The sequence below is a fragment of the Ylistrum balloti genome, unplaced genomic scaffold, assembly GCF_031769215.1.
Source record: "Ylistrum balloti isolate Yb309-2 unplaced genomic scaffold, AGI_CSIRO_Ybal_v1 Utg369666, whole genome shotgun sequence".
NCBI classification, from domain to species: Eukaryota; Metazoa; Mollusca; class Bivalvia; order Pectinida; family Pectinidae; genus Ylistrum; species Ylistrum balloti.
The window spans coordinates 254239-275268 of record NW_026781914.1 but is presented as its reverse complement, the minus strand read 5'-3'; the positions used below and the strand labels follow the sequence as shown (position 1 = coordinate 275268).

At 34.6% G+C, this 21030-nt stretch overlaps 1 protein-coding gene across 1 annotated transcript in view; it reads left to right on the top strand.

The window, feature by feature from the left end:
* LOC132560165 (zonadhesin-like) overlaps positions 1-21030 on the top strand; it is a 66202-nt gene extending 45172 nt beyond the window's left edge. Inside the window, exons 19-53 of the mRNA XM_060224820.1 lie at positions 481-588; positions 1042-1143; positions 1295-1402; positions 1808-1909; positions 2097-2204; positions 4056-4157; positions 4391-4498; positions 5350-5451; positions 5607-5714; positions 6685-6786; positions 6999-7106; positions 8513-8614; positions 8983-9090; positions 9408-9509; positions 9749-9856; positions 10183-10284; positions 10776-10883; positions 11187-11288; positions 12047-12154; positions 12284-12385; positions 12528-12635; positions 12889-12990; positions 13165-13272; positions 13454-13555; positions 13947-14054; positions 15952-16053; positions 16625-16732; positions 16939-17040; positions 17317-17424; positions 17624-17731; positions 18203-18444; positions 18714-19036; positions 19258-19556; positions 19807-20003; positions 20830-21030. Of these exons, the coding sequence (XP_060080803.1) occupies positions 481-588; positions 1042-1143; positions 1295-1402; positions 1808-1909; positions 2097-2204; positions 4056-4157; positions 4391-4498; positions 5350-5451; positions 5607-5714; positions 6685-6786; positions 6999-7106; positions 8513-8614; positions 8983-9090; positions 9408-9509; positions 9749-9856; positions 10183-10284; positions 10776-10883; positions 11187-11288; positions 12047-12154; positions 12284-12385; positions 12528-12635; positions 12889-12990; positions 13165-13272; positions 13454-13555; positions 13947-14054; positions 15952-16053; positions 16625-16732; positions 16939-17040; positions 17317-17424; positions 17624-17731; positions 18203-18444; positions 18714-19036; positions 19258-19556; positions 19807-20003; positions 20830-21030 (4418 nt within the window). The remainder of the gene's footprint in view (positions 1-480; positions 589-1041; positions 1144-1294; positions 1403-1807; positions 1910-2096; positions 2205-4055; positions 4158-4390; positions 4499-5349; positions 5452-5606; positions 5715-6684; positions 6787-6998; positions 7107-8512; positions 8615-8982; positions 9091-9407; positions 9510-9748; positions 9857-10182; positions 10285-10775; positions 10884-11186; positions 11289-12046; positions 12155-12283; positions 12386-12527; positions 12636-12888; positions 12991-13164; positions 13273-13453; positions 13556-13946; positions 14055-15951; positions 16054-16624; positions 16733-16938; positions 17041-17316; positions 17425-17623; positions 17732-18202; positions 18445-18713; positions 19037-19257; positions 19557-19806; positions 20004-20829) is intronic.

Genomic DNA, 21030 nt, shown 5'->3' with positions numbered 1-21030 from the left:
TATAGATAAATACGTTCTCAGATACATATAGATAAATACGTTCTCAGATACATATAGATAAATACGTTCTCAGATACATATAGATAAATACGTTCTCAGATACATATTGATATAGATAAATACATATAGATAAATACGTTCTCAGTTCTCAGATACATATAGATAAATACGTTCTCAGATACATATAAATATAGATAAATACGTTCTCAGATACATATTGATATAGATAAATACGTTCTCAGATACATATAGATAAATACGTTCTCAGATACTGTACATTGTAATTATCGATATTATCAATGATTTGAAAACTTCACAATAATTGATTTATGATTGGTATATAGGATTCGTTGACACTCATCACTGCAGTAATTCTGATATTATCAAATCATCTGTTTGATGGTCCAAGTCTGTCTAGATATTATGGATTTTCTCTTTACTTGATTTAATGTTGATGTTTTTGATTATCTTCGGTTGTAGCATTACGAGTTTGTGATGGACGTAAGTGTGGCGCGAACGCGGTATGTGTGAACTACCAGTGTACATGTACTCGCGGATTCTATGGAGACCCCTACATGCAATGCACACGTAAGGACATGCATTCAAATCAATAAATATTTCTTTTACGTACCCATGAAGTACAGAGATGTAAACAAGTTCGTTATTTAACTAGGATAAATTAAGTTGTTTATAAGACACAGGTAATACATGAACAGATAATAAGAACTTTGAAATAATTTAGGTATTGTGAAGTTTTAACTTTAATTAATTATGAATTCTTAATTGAATTTAATTTATTGACGGCGTTTGGTGAATTATTCACTGTTTATTATCACGTTCATCATGGTTTTTTTTACTTGTATATCTGTAACCATCGAATACAAACTGTTAGTGTACGAATTATGTTTCCTATTGTCTGTACATCAAATAAAAGAAAGAAAATCGTTTATAGTAATCAAAATAGTTGCTTGGTGTATTTTAAAATTATCACTAATTAAATATGTCAATTTAAATACCGGCCATCACGCTTTGACGTTGTAGCTCTGTGTAAAGGGAGACAATGTGTACAGAACGCGTATTGCTACAGAGAGGAGTGTGTGTGTACAGAAGGTTACCATGGTAACGGATATCTGAAATGTGAAGGTAAAGTATTTCTCAAAATTTTAAAAGCAGCTCAATAAACATTGAATGTCACCCATGTTATTCTTGTTAAAGAGATTATGTTCTGTTGGCTAATGATCTGGTGCATTTTTATAAAGATTGTTATTTTTCCAACGATAAATCTTGTATATAGCAACGTCACTATGTGGAGGGAAGATGTGTTCCCCTGACGCCAAGTGTCTCAACTATCAGTGTGTGTGTAGAGACGGCTTTGTAGGAGACGGGTACAGCCATTGTGAAGGTACTTAGATTATACTAATGGTCATGAGGGTTTTGTAATAACCCTCTGTCTTTTTCTACTTCATCATTCGATCATTTATTTGATAATATGACATAATTGATTACGTCATTGATTGTGAGTATATATCATTCTACAAAATTCACCGCTTTGTCGTATTTTTAGTATTCACATTTTTATTGAAAGAGTCCAACTGTTATACATTTCTTCAATAAAATAGACGCTTTATTGGCTCTACTATTTATGTTTTATGTGAATGGTGGAATACACAGAAATTTTTACTTTCTATGCATTCAAGAAATATGTGTTCTCTGTAATAACTTTGTTTTAGGTTATTCCTTATTGAACAGAACATTCTACTTTGTTGTATATGTCACTTAAGTAATCAAAATATATTGTTTCCCGAAGAACTATGCAGTAACAGAAGATGTGCAAAGTTTGCAACATGTAAAGATGGAAAATGCAGGTGTATGGAAGGTTTCCATGGCAACGGATACCTGCAATGTTACTGTAAGTCGACTGACAACAATTAGGAGGTTTTGACTGCTCAAAGACACATTCTATAAACGTTAAAATTGACAACAGCTATATGATGATGAATAGGTTAGTTAAATCGTTGTTAACCAAACCTTACTCTTTGATGATAACGTCCCTAACAGTGATGATGATAACTGTTTTTTTTCCTGACACTACGTAGCCCTGGACTTCTGCGATGGTCGCCATTGTTGTGAGCATGCCACTTGTCTATACGGGAAATGTGTGTGTTCACCTGGGTATGTTGGAGATGGATATGTCTCCTGTAAATGTAAGCATATCTCCTTGTATAGTAAATTGGAGTTAGGTGCAAGTGGAGATTATTTTGTATGAATGACACATCTACTATATCTGTATATATTTTCTGTATGAATGACACATCTACTATATCTGTATATATTTTCTGTATGAATGACACATCTACTATATCTGTATATATTTTCTGTATGAATGACACATCTACTATATCTGTATATATGTTTTCTGTATGAATGACACATCTACTATATCTGTATATATTTCTGTATGAATGACACATCTACTATATCTGTATATATTTTCTGTATGAATGACACATCTACTATATCTGAATATATTTTCTGTATGAATGACACATCTACTATATCTGTATATATTTTCTGTATGAATGACACATCTACTATATCTGTATATATGTTTTCTGTATGAATGACACATCTACTATATCTGTATATATTTCTGTATGAATGACACATCTACTATATCTGTATATATTTCTGTATGAATGACACATCTACTATATCTGTATATATGTTTTCTGTATGAATGACACATCTACTATATCTGTATGTTTTCTGTATGAATGACACATCTACTATATCTATATGTTTTCTGTATGAATGACACATCTACTATATCTAAATGTTTTCTGTATGAATGACACATCTACTATATCTATATGTTTTCTGTATGAGTGACACATCTACTATATATATATGTTTTCTGTATGAATGACACATCTACTATATCTGTATATATTTTCTGTATGAATGACACATCTACTATATCTGTATATATGTTTTCTGTATGAATGACACATCTACTATATCTGTATATATTTTCTGTATGAATAGCACACCTACTATATCTGTATGTTTTCTGTATGAATGACACATCTACTATATCTGTATGTTTTCTGTATGAATGACACATCTACTATATCTGTATGTTTTCTGTATGAATGACACATCTACTATATCTGAATGTTTTCTGTATGAATGACACATCTACTATATCTATATGTTTTCTGTATGAGTGACACATCTACTATATATATATGTTTTCTGTATGAAGGACACATCTACTATATCTGTATGTTTTCTGTATGAATGACACATCTACTATATCTGTATTTTTCTGTATTGATGACACATCTACTATACAGTTGTTTCTGTATAAAAGACACATCATATTCTTGTTTTTTGTATGAATGACACATATATATATATATGTATATATTTATATCTGTATGTTTTCTGTATGAATGACACATCTACTATATCTGTATATATTTCTGTATGAATGACACATCTACTATATCTGTATATATTTTCTGTATGAATGACACATCTACTATATCTGTATATATTTTCTGTATGAATACACACCTACTATATATATATGTTTTCTGTATGAATGACACATCTACTATATCTGTATGTTTTCTGTATGAATGACACATCTACTATATCTGAATGTTTTCTGTTTGAATGACACACCTACTATATCTGTATGTTATCTGTACGAATGACACATCTACTATATCTGTATGTTTTTATGTATGACAGGTCTCCTATATCTGTATTTTTCTGTATTGATGACACATCTCCTACAGTTGTTTCTGTATAAAAGACACATCATTTTTGCGATGACACTATATCTGAATGTTTTCTGTACGAATGACACATCTACTATTTCTGTATGTTTTTATGTATAAATGACAGGTCTCCTATATCTGTATTTTTCTGTATTAATGACACATCTCCTACAGTTGTTTCTGTATAAAAGACACATATCATTTTTGCGATGACACTTTGTACGTTGTGATGTTGTAACATGTAACGTGATTGTTTCCCCATTGAAGCCCTTTGTGGAGGAGAGCGATGTGGTGGTAACGCCGAATGTCAAAACGGCAAATGTGTGTGTTACGACGGGTTTCATGGTACACCCACCATACGCTGTGAACGTAAGTCGATCACCACCAATCAAAGGGATCAATACGCATTGCTTTTGTTTTTTAAACTCTCTGCAATTTCCTCCGAAAGTATGACTCAATTTGCTTGAGAACATGTCTTAATTTGTAGAATTTTCTTCTATTTAAGGAAAATTGTATCTAGAAAGAATACTTCCATAGTTTTACTGGTTTAGTTTCACGTCGGTTGATTTGTCTCTTTTAAAAACTTTAAAGTATTTTTTTAGCTGTTTACACATGCGGCGGGAAGACTTGTGTGACTAATGCCGTCTGTATCAACTACGCATGTCAGTGTCAGACAGGATTCATTGGTAATGGCTACTTGGAGTGTAAGAGTAAGTCTAAAATCTGAGTATACGCTTTTATGATGCTCCTCGAAATTGTAGTAGGGGAGCATATACATTTGTTGTTGTCGCTTTGGCCGTCCGTCCTTCTTTCCGACCGTCCTTTGGTGTTCATAACTTTTCCCATGGTTAAGCATGAATCCTGCTTTAAACCAGGATAATACATTGGTAATATTAAAACATGTGTAGTAAAACAATCCAGGGCCTGTAACCCCTTTATTACAGAATAATTGCACTCTGTTAAAATTCCGTGCCTAATTAAGTTTTCTTCGGGGAGCATTCAACTTCTATCTGCAGTTTAACCGTGTGTACTTACTGTTTTATCCGATAAATCGACAGAAATACATAGAAACATATACTGACTTTGTTCCAAAGTGTAATGTGTGTCAGAATATGAGAAACGTGCCTTATCCTGAAACGTCACTCAGAAATTTACTATTTTTGAAATATGATTTCCCATATGGAAACATTAATATTTAAAATGCTATACAGGAACAGTATTAATACTGAAATTATCCGGGGAAAACATTACAAAACAATACCGCAAACTTCAAGTCATATTAGTTATTCAAGTTCAGAAAAAAACTTTGCCACAAGTAAGACTAAAAAAATCGCCTCTTTCTATAAATTAAAATCTTTGGTAATATCGATATGAAATTCCACTATCAATCTATGACAACTTATCTTACTGTACTCTTAATATCATTGCCATCTAAACGTAATCAATTACTGATCAATTGACTGTGTAGTGTACATTGATTTTGAAAGGTCACATGACAATATACTTTGTTTTTCATTTATTTATAAAGAACACTATATACAAGTATATGTAATTTTTATAGAACTTTGTGGCGAAAGGATTTGTTCCCAACATGCTCAATGTTTGAACGACGAATGCGTGTGTACTGCAGGTTTCCATGGAAATGGATACAACAAATGTGAAGGTAAGTGGTCTCCCACACGTAAAAACGCGAGAGTTTAGTTATTGAATCGATTGTTTTTATTATAGTTGAGTTAACAAATCATATGCACATGAACTACATATTTTAATACAAATTTAATACCAAACGTTAAACGGATTTTTTTCACTTATTTGCAGCCTTGGGCATTTGTGGCGGAACCAACTGTGTTCAGAATGCCCACTGTTTCGACTACGCATGTGTCTGTGACCAGGGTTATATCGGCGATGGCTATAGCAAGTGCGAACGTAAGTTTTTAGCCCACCATCTATAACATAATCGTTGTCCAGCTGTCCGTAAATAATTTTTGTTATCGTTATTTCTTGAGAAGTATTGGGCGAACTTTCTCAAAATGTGTATGTAGGTTTCCCCTGGTCTCTAGTTATGTCATGTGGCGCGTCCCCATGGACTCTAGTTGTGTCCGTTCAATTTTTGGACTGATGCAAAAAATAGCAGACAGGTGACCATCTTGGATTATTTTCAATGAAGATTGTTATGGTTATTCATTGAAAAGTTCTGGGTGAATCTTTCTCATCTGTAGCTTTCCCTTGGTCCCTCGTTCTTCCCGTTTGACTTTGGGCCTGCTCAGGAAAAATAGAATGGTCGAAAGCAGCTATCTTGGATTTCGACTAGAAAAAATTGTTATCGCTATTTCTTAAGAAGTACTGAATGGATCTTTCTCAAACTTCATACGTAAGTTCCCCTTGGTCCCTAATTGTGCCCGATTGGTTTAAGGACTAATTAGGGGAAACAAAATGGCTTCCAGACGACCATATTTCATTTGGCATTTAAAAAATTATGATCACTATTTCTGCAAAGAAATGTTCAGATTTCTTCATGAAGAGTAAATACACAAAAGAGAAGAGAAATGAAGGGAAGAGATCCAACTTTCAAAGAACAAATAAAGATCAAAGAATTGTGGGAGCCGAGATCCCTCTGGGATCTGCTGTGTATTACTATATTTACGTAATTTAATTTGCTTCATTTATCACATCAATGGTGACTCAAATCACCATACTGATGACATCTGAATGTGTTTTCATTATCACGAATACAAAGATGACGTTCTCTATTTTGATTTGAGTAATTTGTAATATCGTAAACTACAACCCTCCAAACATAAAGTACGTTATTTATTCAGTCCCACTTACCATGTAATGTAATTTGTATCTGTTGGTTTGACATTAATCATTTTACATCGTCCTTCCTGTTATCTAGCTGTGTGTGATTTCCGACGCTGTGCAGAATACGCTTACTGTGATGCTAATGAGTGTGTCTGTCAGAACGGGTACCAGGGTAATCCCTACATCAGATGTGAACGTAAGCACGGACATTTCACCACTTAACGTTTAATTTCCTGGCTAAATCATTGCGTGAAGCATGTAATTGAAGCTGCCACAACTTTGTATATAGGATATTACCGTAGCAATTAACATTTGAACACATTTGGAAATGACATAAACCATTTCTATATGAAGAGAAATTCCTCTATCAGATTATTGTGATTCTAATGATACCTTACATACTTACAGCTGCCAGTGTTTGTGACGGAAGAACATGTGCCTCATTTGCTAAATGTATCAACTACGAATGTAAATGTAACCATGGCTATATCGGAGATCCCTACAACAAGTGTGAACGTAAGTTTTACACTGAAACATGTATGTTACACCGACTTTGAATTAAATTAAATGTGAAGTTTACACTGAAACATGTATGGTAAACAGACTTTGAAATAAAATAAATGTGAAGTTTTATACTGAAACATGTATGATACACCGACTTTGAATTAAATTAAATGTGAAGTTTTATACTGAAACATGTTTGGTACACCGACTTCGAATTAAAATAAATGTGAAGTTTTATACTGAAACATGTATGGTACACAGACTTTGAATTAAATTAAATGTGAAGTTTTATACTGAAACATGTTTGGTACACCGACTTCGAATTAAAATAAATGTGAAGTTTTATACTGAAACATGTATGGTACACTGACTTCGAATTAAATTAAATGTGAAGTTTACACTGAAACATGTATGTTACATCGACTTTGAATTAAATTAAATGTGAAGTTTTCACTGAAACATGTATGGTAAACAGACTTTGAATTAAATTAAATGTGAAGTTTACACTGAAACATGTATGGTAAACAGACTTCGAATTAAATTAAATGTGAAGTTTTATACTGAAACATGTATGGTAAACAGACTTTGAATTAAATTAAATGTGAAGTTTACACTGAAACATGTATGGTAAACAGACTTCGAATTAAATTAAATGTGAAGTTTTCACTGAAACATGTATGGTAAACAGACTTTGAATTAAAATAAATGTGAAGTTTTATACTGAAACATTTATGGTACATCGACTTCGAAATAAAATAAATGTATGGTTCACCGACTTTGAAATATAATAAATGTGAACAGAACTTTTACATTGGAAGATAATAAAGAAGTTTCACTATGAAATATTCTAGAGACGTAGATTGAACAACAGCAAAGAAAATACCAACGTGTCATCTTGTAGCATAATTCAAACTGTAATTCAATAAAACTAGGGGGAAATATGAACAAAGGAAATATTTAATCGAAGTCTCCTGAAAAAATACAAGATGAATAAGACAAGTGTTGCGGACAGGTAAGTATCTTCTGCTTCGTCAACTACACTTGCCATGTAAATTTTGGTTCAAAGTCATTAATGTCACGTGCCTTAAATGAGAACAATATATACAACAACGGAACCAACAGGCAAACCAACAAACATCAAACACTTCCAACTACATATATTATGAAGAAATGGAATATTATCCAATGGGATTATTATAACGACCATATTTTCCCCCATAAAACATCGTTTCCATCAACTTGCATATTTCGAAATCGTGTCTTGTTAGGTTGTCTGTCAGTTGCATATTGGTTTTGAGAACACGTCATTGAATATCGAATCAATTGCGAAACAAAATAGATCCGAGAACTTTGATTTTTCGTAGTGAAAGATTCAATGTATTACATTTGGTACTCAATATCTACCATTTTTTATACAGCTCTATGTGGTGGACAAACTTGTGCGAATTATGCTGTGTGTAAGGATAACAAATGTGTGTGCAGTTTTGGTTACCAAGGAAACGGTTTGATCTTGTGTGAACGTAAGTAAATTCTAAGTTTCAACCATTTGTTATAAATGTATTAATTTGTACAGTACGCATGCTTCAGAAAAAAATAGAATTGGCTCAGTAAAACACACTTTTACTTTTGATCCATGTTCCTAGTACTTGTCACCAACTGTCATCACACAGAAGTAATGTATACCAACGTTACTTCATTCTCTTCTGTTAAACTTACCGCTGTACTGAAAGATTGAAACAAAGGGCGGTAACTCTGGGAGATCAGCATTAAGAGTTAAACAATAATCACGTTTCAGCTGTCATGTGTGTACTAAATGTATTTCTTCTCTGTGCATTTAGAAACACATAAAGGTGCCTGTTCTTATATTTAAATTTGATTTATATTACAGCGCCATACTTATGCGGAAGGAAAATCTGCACAGAGTTTGCAGAGTGCATCAATTATGTGTGTAAATGTAAAAAAGGATTTCATGGAAATGGTTACAATAAATGTAAACGTAAGCAAATACATATTGTTATACACTGTTAATGGGAAAATAAACACACATCGAAGGATGATGTACAATACACCATGTACTTTGTGAAGTTAGTCTGTAAGCCTATATAGATATATTTCATATTTGAGTCAGTCGTGTTGGTGTTTGATTTATGACGTCAGTTTCTTAAACACATCTTGTAACAAAAATAAGTGATGTATAAGACTGGTTGTTTATATAAATATATAGGTTTTTGTGACGGTTTGTATCGGTTCACACAATGTGTAGGTAAGTGTGTACTATTTTAATTCCGGAAATATATTTGATGTCTCTCACAGGATTGTGTGATGGACGCTCGTGTGTAGATCACTCTTCTTGTATAGACGGAAAGTGTGAATGTGACACGGGATACAGTGGCGACGCCTACATACAATGTGAAGGTATGTATGAGACCCAGGGTACAGTGGCGACGCCTACATACAATGTGAAGTATGTATGATACTCAGGGTACAGTGGCGACGCCTACATACAATCTGAAGGTATGTATGAGACCCAGGGTACAGTGGCGACGCCTACATACACATTGAAGGTATATATGAGACAACTGTTGTAACATTTTATCTTTATTTTTCAATGACGTAAATGTAGATTGACATTTAATTGCCTTTTTTTCTATAAGAATCAGGAAGTTGTGGTGGGAAGACTTGTACAGAGAATGCATCCTGTAAGAACTACCACTGTTTGTGTGACCCTGATTACTACGGGGACGGTTACACTCGCTGTTTACGTAAGACCACTTTTGTTTTAATATTTTCAAAACATAATATTTAATCTGATATTACCGAATGTTCAATGTTATTGTCTCATCATTTACATAACGAAATAATATATCTACAAATAATTTGAGGGATTGTTGTCATTAACCTGCTGGTCTTGAGATGGCTGGAAATGTAAATTGTAGGTTGAAAATATGTAGATCACAGTACACCTACTGGACATGCCCTATATCTATCATGACAGGAAAACCGTAAGTAAAGGTTTAAGTCGTAAGTGACTTAGTGGTTAGCTGTATAGATGTTATTGGCGGTTTTGTTTTCACTTTTCGTATTTCAGGCATCTGTAAGGGTATACCATGCGTCGACCACGCAGAGTGTACAGAAAGTGGTTGTAAATGCACACAAGGTTACCATGGAGACGGATACATCAAATGTGAACGTAAGTTCTTGTCTACATCAAATGTATCTATTGTAGTGTTCATTTAAGATCAGTATGATTTAAAAGGCACCTACAGGTTATTGTAATGTATGAAATTGTGTACTGCTCGAGACAAGGGAATGCCCATATGACCATTGAATAGTGCCATAATCACAGGAATGGTCATATGAAAATTTTCTACTGCCAGATTCAACGAATTCTGCATAAAGGACTACAATTTGAAAATTAATTAATTGTTAAGGACGAGGTAGCAAACAGGTACTTTTCCAACTGTTGACATACATGTATTGTCTCGTGAGCTACTTTACAGATTGGAAATATCACATTGTTTGGGTACGTGTTCTGGTGCCAGTGGTGCACACTGATAACCAATTAAACTGAGGTCTTACAATTTATGGTCAATTGGTATCAAGTGACAAAAACATAAACATATGCCTTGAAGCATGAATCTGTCATGGAAACATCTGAATGTATAACTTTTCGGACATCAGCTAATGGGTTCTGTAATGGAGATCGATGTGCTGAATACGCTGAGTGCCAGAACTACAGGTGTAAGTGTCGGCCTGGGTACAGTGGAGATGGCAATACAAAATGTACAGGTATGTGTTACAGCGTATCAAAAAGGCACACCTGTAAAACCTTAAACAAATTAATACTCTATTTATAATATTTAAATTTTGTTCATGGAAATTATGGAAAAGATATTTAATCTTGTTAAAATTAATGTTAAATTAGAATCGGTTCTCTCTCTTCAGCTACCATTTAGTTTACATTTGTTGGCAAATTTACGGTGAAATCGATTTGCTTTCATAAAAAAAACTTTATGTATACCTTCAATAGTGTGTTTACTGTTTAGTTCGTAAATTATTGCACTCGTGTGTGTTATTGTCGATACGTTACAGAGCTCTGTAACGACCGGCTATGTGTTGCTAACTCCATTTGTGTGGACAACAAGTGTCAGTGTGCCGAAGGATTTCACGGAAACGGACACGTATTGTGTGAACGTAAGTGTTCAGAATTTTAGGTTTGTGACATGAGTAATAGTTGATTTAACTTGTTTTATTGTGTTTATCTTATTAGCTTTTACGTGTTTAATTGTTTATTTATGATATTTTATTGAATGTTATTAACATTGTTAACCCTGTTAGGTTTATTATGTGTTGCTTTGCTATCTAAACATACTGTAAGTGTTGCTTTGCTATCTAAACATAATGTAAGTGTGGCTTTGCTATCTAAACATACCGTAAGTGTTGCTTTGCTATCTAAACATAATGTAAGTGTGGCTTTGCTATCTAAACATACTGTAAGTGTGGCTTTGCTATCTAAACATACCGTAAGTGTTGCTTTGCTATCTAAACATAATGTAAGTGTGGCTTTGCTATCTAAACATAATGTAAGTGTGGCTTTGCTATCTAAACATAATGTAAGTGTGGCTTTGCTATCTAAACATACCGTAAGTGTGGCTTTGCTATCTAAACATACTGTAAGTGTTGCTTTGCTATCTAAACATACTGTACGTGTGGCTTTGCTATCTAAACATACTGTAAGTGTGGCTTTGCTATCTAAACATACCGTAAGTGTGGCTTTGCTATCTAAGCAAACACACGCTTTGTTGTTTTAACGCACAGTTAGAGTTGTTTTGAGGACCACATACGTTTTCTTTGCTGACGAGTAAACAGATTTAGCAAGATACTTATATGTTTGTTGAAATACGCACCTAAACATATCACATATTTTTAGTATGGTATGATATATATTTTAGCGACTACTGTGTGTGGTGGTAAGGAATGTTCTGTGAACGCGGAGTGTGTGAACTTCCAATGTCAGTGTCAACAAGGATATGTTGGGGACGGTATCAAGAAATGTAAAGGTAATTATCCGATTTTTATGGCTTGATAACAACAACACATTTTCAAATCGCTTTACTTTTCGCATACCAGAAATAGTATTGTTTTGTGATAGCAATTTGTAAATCAGGTAATATGTTCTATTGTTTTAGCCCTTTGTGGGACAATCAAGTGTGTGGAGTTTGCATCCTGCATCGACGACAAATGTGTGTGTGACAAGGGCTATCACGGAGACGGCAATACTAGATGTGAAGGTATTATAGAATATCATTCCCGATAAAAGTTCAACTGTATCGAAATATTTATATCACTTCAAAATCTTCTTAAAGAACAAGAACAATATGCATATAAGCACCAAGCAAACTTTATCTTTAAAATGAATTTTTATTATTGTAGTGGACGGATTTTGTGACGGAAAAACGTGCGCGGCATTTGCGCATTGTGTTAACTTCCAGTGCGTTTGTATGACGGGTTATCGGGGTGACGGGTACGATGAGTGTGACGGTAAGGTTTCATTTACACACATTTAGCATACTCCTTTACATTTTCACATCTATTCAAATTAAGTAAAAAATATATTTTTTCAATGTCTGAACTTAATACCGTTTTAATGCGTCGTTATCATGGTGATGATAAGACAAACTAACATCACCTGCTATAAGAATGATAAAACCTTTAATTCTATAGGTACCATACGAATACAAGTATGAGCCTTTTTCATATAAAGCGAAATTATAATCCATCTTCACTTGTACAGAAATATGTGGTGGACAGATATGTACTGACAACGCTGAATGTCACGACGGCAAATGCACGTGCATTTCCGGATACCATGGTGATGGATATATCCGTTGTGAAGGTGTGTTAACGTATTTGTTTATAGATCTTACATGACTTACAACAATAATAAATCTAGCATAATATGAAGAAGAGAAATAAGATCGAATGTTAAAGACGTTAAAAATATCTGTATAAAGAAAAAACGGATTTCAATTAAAAGCGTAAAGCAACTTCGACATATTTCTGTTTTCAGTTAATGGTATATGCGGGGGTCAGAGATGTGTGGCAAATTCAGAATGCACCAACTTCCAGTGCGTTTGTAAGGAAGGGTTCGTCGGAAACGGCCGAACTTTCTGTGAACGTATGTACAAAGTGTTATTTTGATTATGCAATAATTTTATGGACGCCTTGAAAGGAGATGTATATAGAGATCTGTTTATTTTCTTAGATAAAAGTGTTCAGACGATGTGCTAGTTCATGATGAATGTATGTGATTGAATTACGACAAAAGTAAAGAAAATAGTCTTTTACTTATATTTCAGCTCTTTGCAAAGGCAGAAAATGCACTTCGTTTGCATACTGTTCCCAAGGGAGTTGCATGTGTAAGGAAGGTTACCATGGAAATGGTTACCAGAAATGTGAATGTACGTTGTCAGACAAATCGTGTAGATAAGTTTCTTTAAAACGATGAAATAAGGAATGTGAATAAAGTGATAAAATTATGTAAATATTGAAGTAAAGAAACTTCGACATGACAGGATCCTAGAGTAAACACACTGGATATTACAATCATAATTTAACCAGAGATTATTTATATAGTAATTATCTAATAATGACTCTATAAACACATTAATGTCTTCCTGAATCATTATTATCTAGTATAATTGTTTATACTGTGTTTTTTTTTTATTTTGATTTCATTTTCAAAAGAGAGTTTTTTTTTCAATAGTGGCAATTCTGATTCAAATATATATATTACGTTTGCCAGTTGTCTTCTTTTATATTTTATTTTAATTTTTGACGTCACCATAACAGCTGTGGAGTATTGCGGCGGGAAACAGTGTGCTGCCAATGCCGAATGTTCTAACTATGTGTGTCGTTGTAAACAAGGATATATCGGAGATGGGACCACGAAGTGCGAAGGTAGGTAAAGAGCAGAGGAGAGCCGAGGGTAACTAAATGTAAAGGTAGAGATAAAGGTGCGAGGCACGTAAGTTAGAGTGACGGTAGATATAGAACAGAATGTAACTAAGTGTGATGGTAGATATAGAACAGAATGTAACTAAGTGTGACTGTAGATATATAACAGAATGTAACTAAGTGTGACGGTAGATATAGAACACAATGTAACTAAGTGTGACTGTAGATATAGAACAGAATGTAACTAAGTGTGACGGTAGATATAGAACAGAATGTAACTAAGTGTGACGGTAGATATAGAACAGAATGTAACTAAGTGTGACGGTAGATATAGAACAGAATGTAACTAAGTGTGACGGTAGATATAGAACAGACTGTAGATATAGAACAGAATGTAACTAAGTGTGACTGTATATATAGAACAGAAGGTAACTAAGTGTGACTGTAGATATAGAACAGAATGTAACTAAGTGTGAAGGTATATATAGAACAGAATGTAACTAAGTGTGACGGTAGACATAGAACAGAGTGTAACTAAGTGTGACTGTAGATATAGAACAGAAGGTAACTAAGTGTGACGGTAGATATAGAACAGAGTGTAACTAAGTGTGACTGTAGATATAGAACAGAAGGTAACTAAGTGTGACGGTAGATATAGAACAGAATGTAACTAAGTGTGACGGTAGATATAGAACAGAAGGTAACTAAGTGTGACTGTAGATATAGAACAGAAAGTAACTAAGTGTGAAGGTATATATAGAACAGAATGTAACTAAGTGTGACGGTAGACATAGAACAGAGTGTAACTAAGTGTGACTGTAGATATAGAACAGAAGGTAACTAAGTGTGACGGTAGATATAGAACAGAGTGTAACTAAGTGTGACTGTAGATATAGAACAGAAGGTAACTAAGTGTGACGGTAGATATAGAACAGAATGTAACTAAGTGTGACGGTAGATATAGAACAGAATGTAACTAAGTGTGACGGTAGATATAGAACAGAATGTAACTAAGTGTGACGGTAGATATAGAACAGAAGGTAACTAAGTGTGACTGTATATATAGAACAGAAGGTAACTAAGTGTGACGGTAGATATAGAACAGAATGTAACAAAGTGTGACGGTAGATATAGAACAGAATGTAACTAAGTGTGACGGTAGATATAGAACAGAATGTAACTAAGTGTGACTGTAGATATAGAACAGAATGTAACTAAGTGTGACGGTAGATATAGAACAGAATGTAACCTAGGTGTGACGGTAGATATAGAACAGAATGTAACTAAGTGTGACGGTAGATATAGAACAGAATGTAACTAAGTGTGACGGTAGATATAGAACAGAATGTAACTAAGTGTGACTGTAGATATAGAACAGAATGTAACTAAGTGTGACTGTAGATATAGAACAGAATGTAACTAAGTGTGACGGTAGATATAGAACAGAATGTAACTAAGTGTGACTGTAGATATAGAACAGAAGGTAACTAAGTGTGACTGTAGATATAGAACAGAATGTAACTAAGTGTGACGGTAGATATACAACATATTGATGAAGGAAGTAACTAGCTGTGAAGGTAAATATAGTTGAAGGAAGTTACTATGTGTGACAGTAGATATCAACCGCCACTGTTAATTCAATCGGATCTGTTTTCATTTAGTATCAGTCTTTATATTGTTCCTGTCTTCATTAAGTAGCAATCTTTATATTACTAACTTTCAGTAACGGTTCGCGATATACTACAGTATATTGTAAGGAGATTCAGTAGCCTTGATAAAGCAGTCAATCGTGACTTCAGTTGTTGAATTAGTTAATTACATTTTAGAAAAAATAATTTCAATAAAACATTACCAGAAAATTACGTTGATAGCTAAATTTAATTCTTGTTTCAATCATCAGAACTTTGTGGCGGACGCAAATGTGTAGACCATGCAGAGTGCAGACAAGACACATGTTTCTGCGAAGAGGGCTACCATGGAAATGGATTTTTCAAATGTGAACGTAAGCTTTCAAAAAAAATAAATACCAAACAGTTGAGGATTTTGTAGTGAATTCACTGAGCATCATTTAGAATTATTGTACAGGACAGTATAATTTGAGTACATAGCATTATAGAAATGTATAAAGAGATGAAAGCATGGTCCATTTTCACGCCACAAACAAATGTATTTCCTTGTTTAATATATAATTAGACGTGTTATGCTCGTTAGTTTGCTGGTGTGTTCCGTTATTTTTACCTTGGTTTTTTTTCCAGAACGTGGCATTTCTTACTTGGATTGCCCTAGGTTTACACGGCGTGTGACGTCGATGAAGCAGAAAACGCTAACTCTTTCCGGATATTTGGTCCTATTCTCCTTTTAATTTTTTTAGGAATCTCCGTATAAATCTTTTGTTCATACATTGCCTTAGTTTCATCGAATTTGAGTTGGAATTCAGATTATGTTGACTTGTCGGTATTTCTAAAATAGGAATTCAAGTGATGAATCACAACACAGTGATTTCGGAGTGAAACGTACAAGTTTATATTTTTTTCTTGAAGAATTTAGGTAACCATGTATATATCGATTTGCAGCTGAAGGCATTTGTAACGGCCTACCATGTGCCCCCAATGCCTACTGCAATAACTACATGTGTTTGTGTGAAAGGGGATACTTTGGAAATGGATATAAAAAATGTAATCGTGAGTATTCTGAAAGTATCTATTGTTCAATATGCTAATATACGCATATAGCATAAATAAGAGGTGAAAGTTGTGACGTATGCAAAATTATCATACGTTTTCCTATTCATGTGATGCTATTGATGATGCCAGGAAATATGTAACATTCCGAATGACATTTGTATATGTATATTGAAATACATGTGCGTAAATCTTTTGAACTTCAGCCTTCTGTAACGGACGTTTATGTGTGGAAAATGCTGATTGTGCCAATGGAACTTGTACCTGTCACCAAGGTTACCATGGCAATGGATACTTAAAGTGTGAACGTACGTATAGTGTTTCTCTCTATATGAAAACTGCATTTCAAAGTTACTTTCTTACAGTCAGAAATGATTATGCAGAAGGTGTATTCTGAAAATGGTTATAAAATTATTTCCGTTTTTAAAACTAAATTCCTTCCACGTCAAGATGTTAAAAAGGTCAGGTAGGCAACGTTGTGTACAAGATAAAAATGCAAATAGAAATGGTTTCTTTAGTTTGTCTCGGTGCATTCTGTCTCTGATATAAGCTGTTTTTCATTTTTTTTCTTGGTTTGTTTGCAGCCCTTGGTTTGTGTGGAGGTCGGAAGTGTGCGGATTACGGAACGTGTGAGAACTTCCGGTGTGGTTGTAGACACGGTTACTATGGGGACGGCTACAACTTCTGTGATCGTATGTAACAAATCAACATAAGTAGATGAAACGCTTGGAATTATGCTTAACTGAATTAAGATCTGTTACAAAGAATGTTGTTGAATAAGACTTGTTGGTTAAAATAAATATCTTATTAATATTAAACATATTCATTTTGTTGGCATTATATAATATTTTGTGTTGTGATTATGACGTTTTCATACATCTTGATTTAAAGCTAAAGGATACTGTAGAGGAAGGAAATGTGCTGAAAATGCTGTCTGTGATGACGGACGGTGTGTTTGTAAGGGTGGTTACTATGGTGACGGTGAAGTGGAATGTAAAAGTAAATCTTACTTAATATTGCTTACAAACAATAAACACTGACAATGATGTTCTACATGGAAGGTCTATAGTATATCCACTGGCAAAGGAATCTCTGTTTGTACCGTAATCTTTTGGTATTGGAGATATAAGCATCGCTTGGTTTATATTTGTTGAATGCGGTTGAAATCTTTATGCTGTTAACTTACATGTTTCATCGACAATCTCAGCGCTCTTCGAACTAAAAATAATGCGCTTAATAGGATTGCGCTAGTTACTATTTCTGACTTCTTGATATAGCAAGTGTTATGGATATGTTCTCATTACATTAATTTATAAAATTGTCATTATACGATTAAATTTGTTGCGCCAAATACAATGCATTACAGTTTCTAAATGATGGGATAGAAAGGTGATATATTCTCTTATCCTTTCTCTGACACCTCCAAGTTACAGGACGATTACGTCAATCTTCTTGTGATGTATTTGTCAGGAAGATGTGTATGTACTGCATCTGGGGACCCTCACGTGCGAACGCACGACGGAGAGAGCATCGATGTTACTAATGCATGCCGATATATTCTCACTAAGTCAACCATAGCATCCGACGCATGCGCATTCACTGTGAAAATAAACAACAGTCACGAGGGATTGAATTCGTCTACGTGGGTGAAATCGGTTGATATACAGATCTATGACACCAAGCTCAGTTTGGGAAGTGATTACAAGTTTTATGTAAGTTAGTGATGTCAATAGACGTCCTATTCATAGGGACCCTGGTCTTGCAGAGGACAACATCATTAGTCTCTGTTTAAACAACATGAATGTGGTTGACATTTTATTCAATTAGCGTAGTGCTTCACCTGAAAATAATTTCTATGCATAACGGTTAAATTGCTGTGGAGCTACAACCTGCATATTTGATATCTTTTACACGTCTTATTTTAGACGTTATATGCAAGCCAAAAAACGTTAATCTAACATATATTGAACAATCGTTTAAGGTGAATGGCTATCTTCGTTATACGCCGAATTTCGTGGCTGACGGGAATGTTAGGATATACATGTCAGGTCAGTGGCTGGTAGTATGGACAAAGTGTGGCCTTGTTGTTTGGTGGGATGGACACGGTGCCGTTGTGGTGCGGGTGCCGTCACGATACCACGGAGAACTTAAGGGTTTATGTGGCAACTGTAACGGTGTGGGGCAAGATGACTTCACTACTGCAGACGGCAAGAACGTGGCAGACCACCCAGCGGAAAAGAGAGACATGCTTATAGCCGGTAGCTACATAGTTCAAGAGGCAATTCGACCTGAAAATAATCAAAGGTATGGAACTTGTTTTGTTTTATATGAAACTCGTTTCCATTTCAGTTAAGACTATGTGTCTCACATATGTTTATGTATATCTTGGGTAAATCCAGTGTCTCACTCTTGTTTATGTTTATCTTGTGTAAATCCTGTGTCTCACTCTTGTTTATGTTTATCTTGTGTAAATCCATGTCTTACCCATGTTTATGTTTTAAGGATGGATTTTTTTTTCTTTTCAGAAAATGCTTGATCTCGGTTCCAACAATTTTGTGTAGTGAGGAGAGAAAATTAACAGCTTCCAAACCAGATATGTGTGGACTGCTGGATTTATCTAGGGTAGAAAGCCCGTTCCGGAAGTGCATGGATTTTTACCCATACTTAGCGCGACGTGTATACCAAGCGTGTGTTCGAGATGTTTGTAGATACTTTGAATTTCAAATCAAGTTGGAACAGATCATCAGAGCCTATATGGCGGAATTCGCCCTGGAATGTAGCCAGAGAGGGTTTACCATACGATACAGAACATCAACATTTTGTTGTAAGTAAAAAAAAAAATCCGATTCTTTTTTACGCATTAAATTGTTTAAAGCGTCTGTAATTTCTTTTCCTATATCGGCTATCAATCTGGGTTAAGATATTGATGAACTATAGACCAAACAATAACTGAAGATCTAACTTGAAATTTAAGTTAATCTTTGGCAGTGTAATCGAATTTTTTCTGTAATCTTCAGCTTATCAAAGGATCTCATTGGCTAACAGTACTGGTGATGTATATTGTGTTTCTATAGCTATTAAGTGCAAGGAAAATATGAGGTACTCGGACACAGTCAGTGGATGTCCCGCAACGTGCATGCATCCTAATCAGACCTGTGATCTTCCGACCTCTGATGGGTGCGAGTGTCAGCCCGGGTACGTCCTGGATGGAGACAAATGCGTCAAACCTGAGATGTGTGGTTGTGTTTGTCCAATCGAAACCTATGTACCTGTGAGTCTGTTTACAGTCTTTGAATAATTCATATCGCTTAATATAAAGGAGTGTGTCACATAAGCAATCATTTTGCACGGATGCAATATATGTATCAGATGGTTATCTATTGATGCATACATATATATTTATACCGATAATGACAAGAGTAGTAATACGATGATGAATCAATTCTATGTCAAATTTTCGAAGCAGTTAGCCTCTTTATCAAGACACCGGAAAGCTTTAGAAAACACAACTAACACCTCACAGCGATTACTTAAGGAAATACGAAAACATAACAATCTTATCGATGTTCAAAATATGACTTCTTTCGGTCGATTACAGTCATAGGCTATCAAGATAAGTATTACAGTCGAAATTCGTTATCTCGAACTCGGCGTGACCAAAATTTCGAGATAACCGAATTTTCGATTGAAGTAAGTTTTAATAATTTGTGTAAAGTTAGACAGGGACTGACGAAATGCTTCCAATCAAAGAGTGCCTTCGAGTTATACGAGTTCGAGATAACGAGGTTCGGTTGTAAATGGTCAGTGAAACATACGTAGTGTGGACTGTGTGTGTTCTCCAAGTGTTTTCATTGGTGGAATAAGACTGATCGACTCGATATTATGCGCTGAACATACTTAGACATATTTTTCATGGACCTGTTTATTTTTTCCGGAGTTGAAGGGGTCGTAGAGCACGTGTTTAAGAAAGAGATATCTAAATTATTACATTCTGAAGACGCATGTACCTAACCTATTATTGGCATATATATGAAATAAACATCATGCATGAATTATGGAACCAACACAAAACAATTTTTGTTACGTTTGTTAAACAGATTGGCGGTACGTTTGTGACGGAGGATTGCAGTGAGAAGATGACATGTAAACATATCAATGGACTGGCTCGTTTCAGACGGACAGAGATAGATATTGAGTGTCACACTCATGGCATGTGTGGTCTGTTGGACGGGGTCCCTACCTGTGTATGCATGCCCGGTTATCATGGAGACGGCAGACAGTCGTGTGTTGAAAGGTGA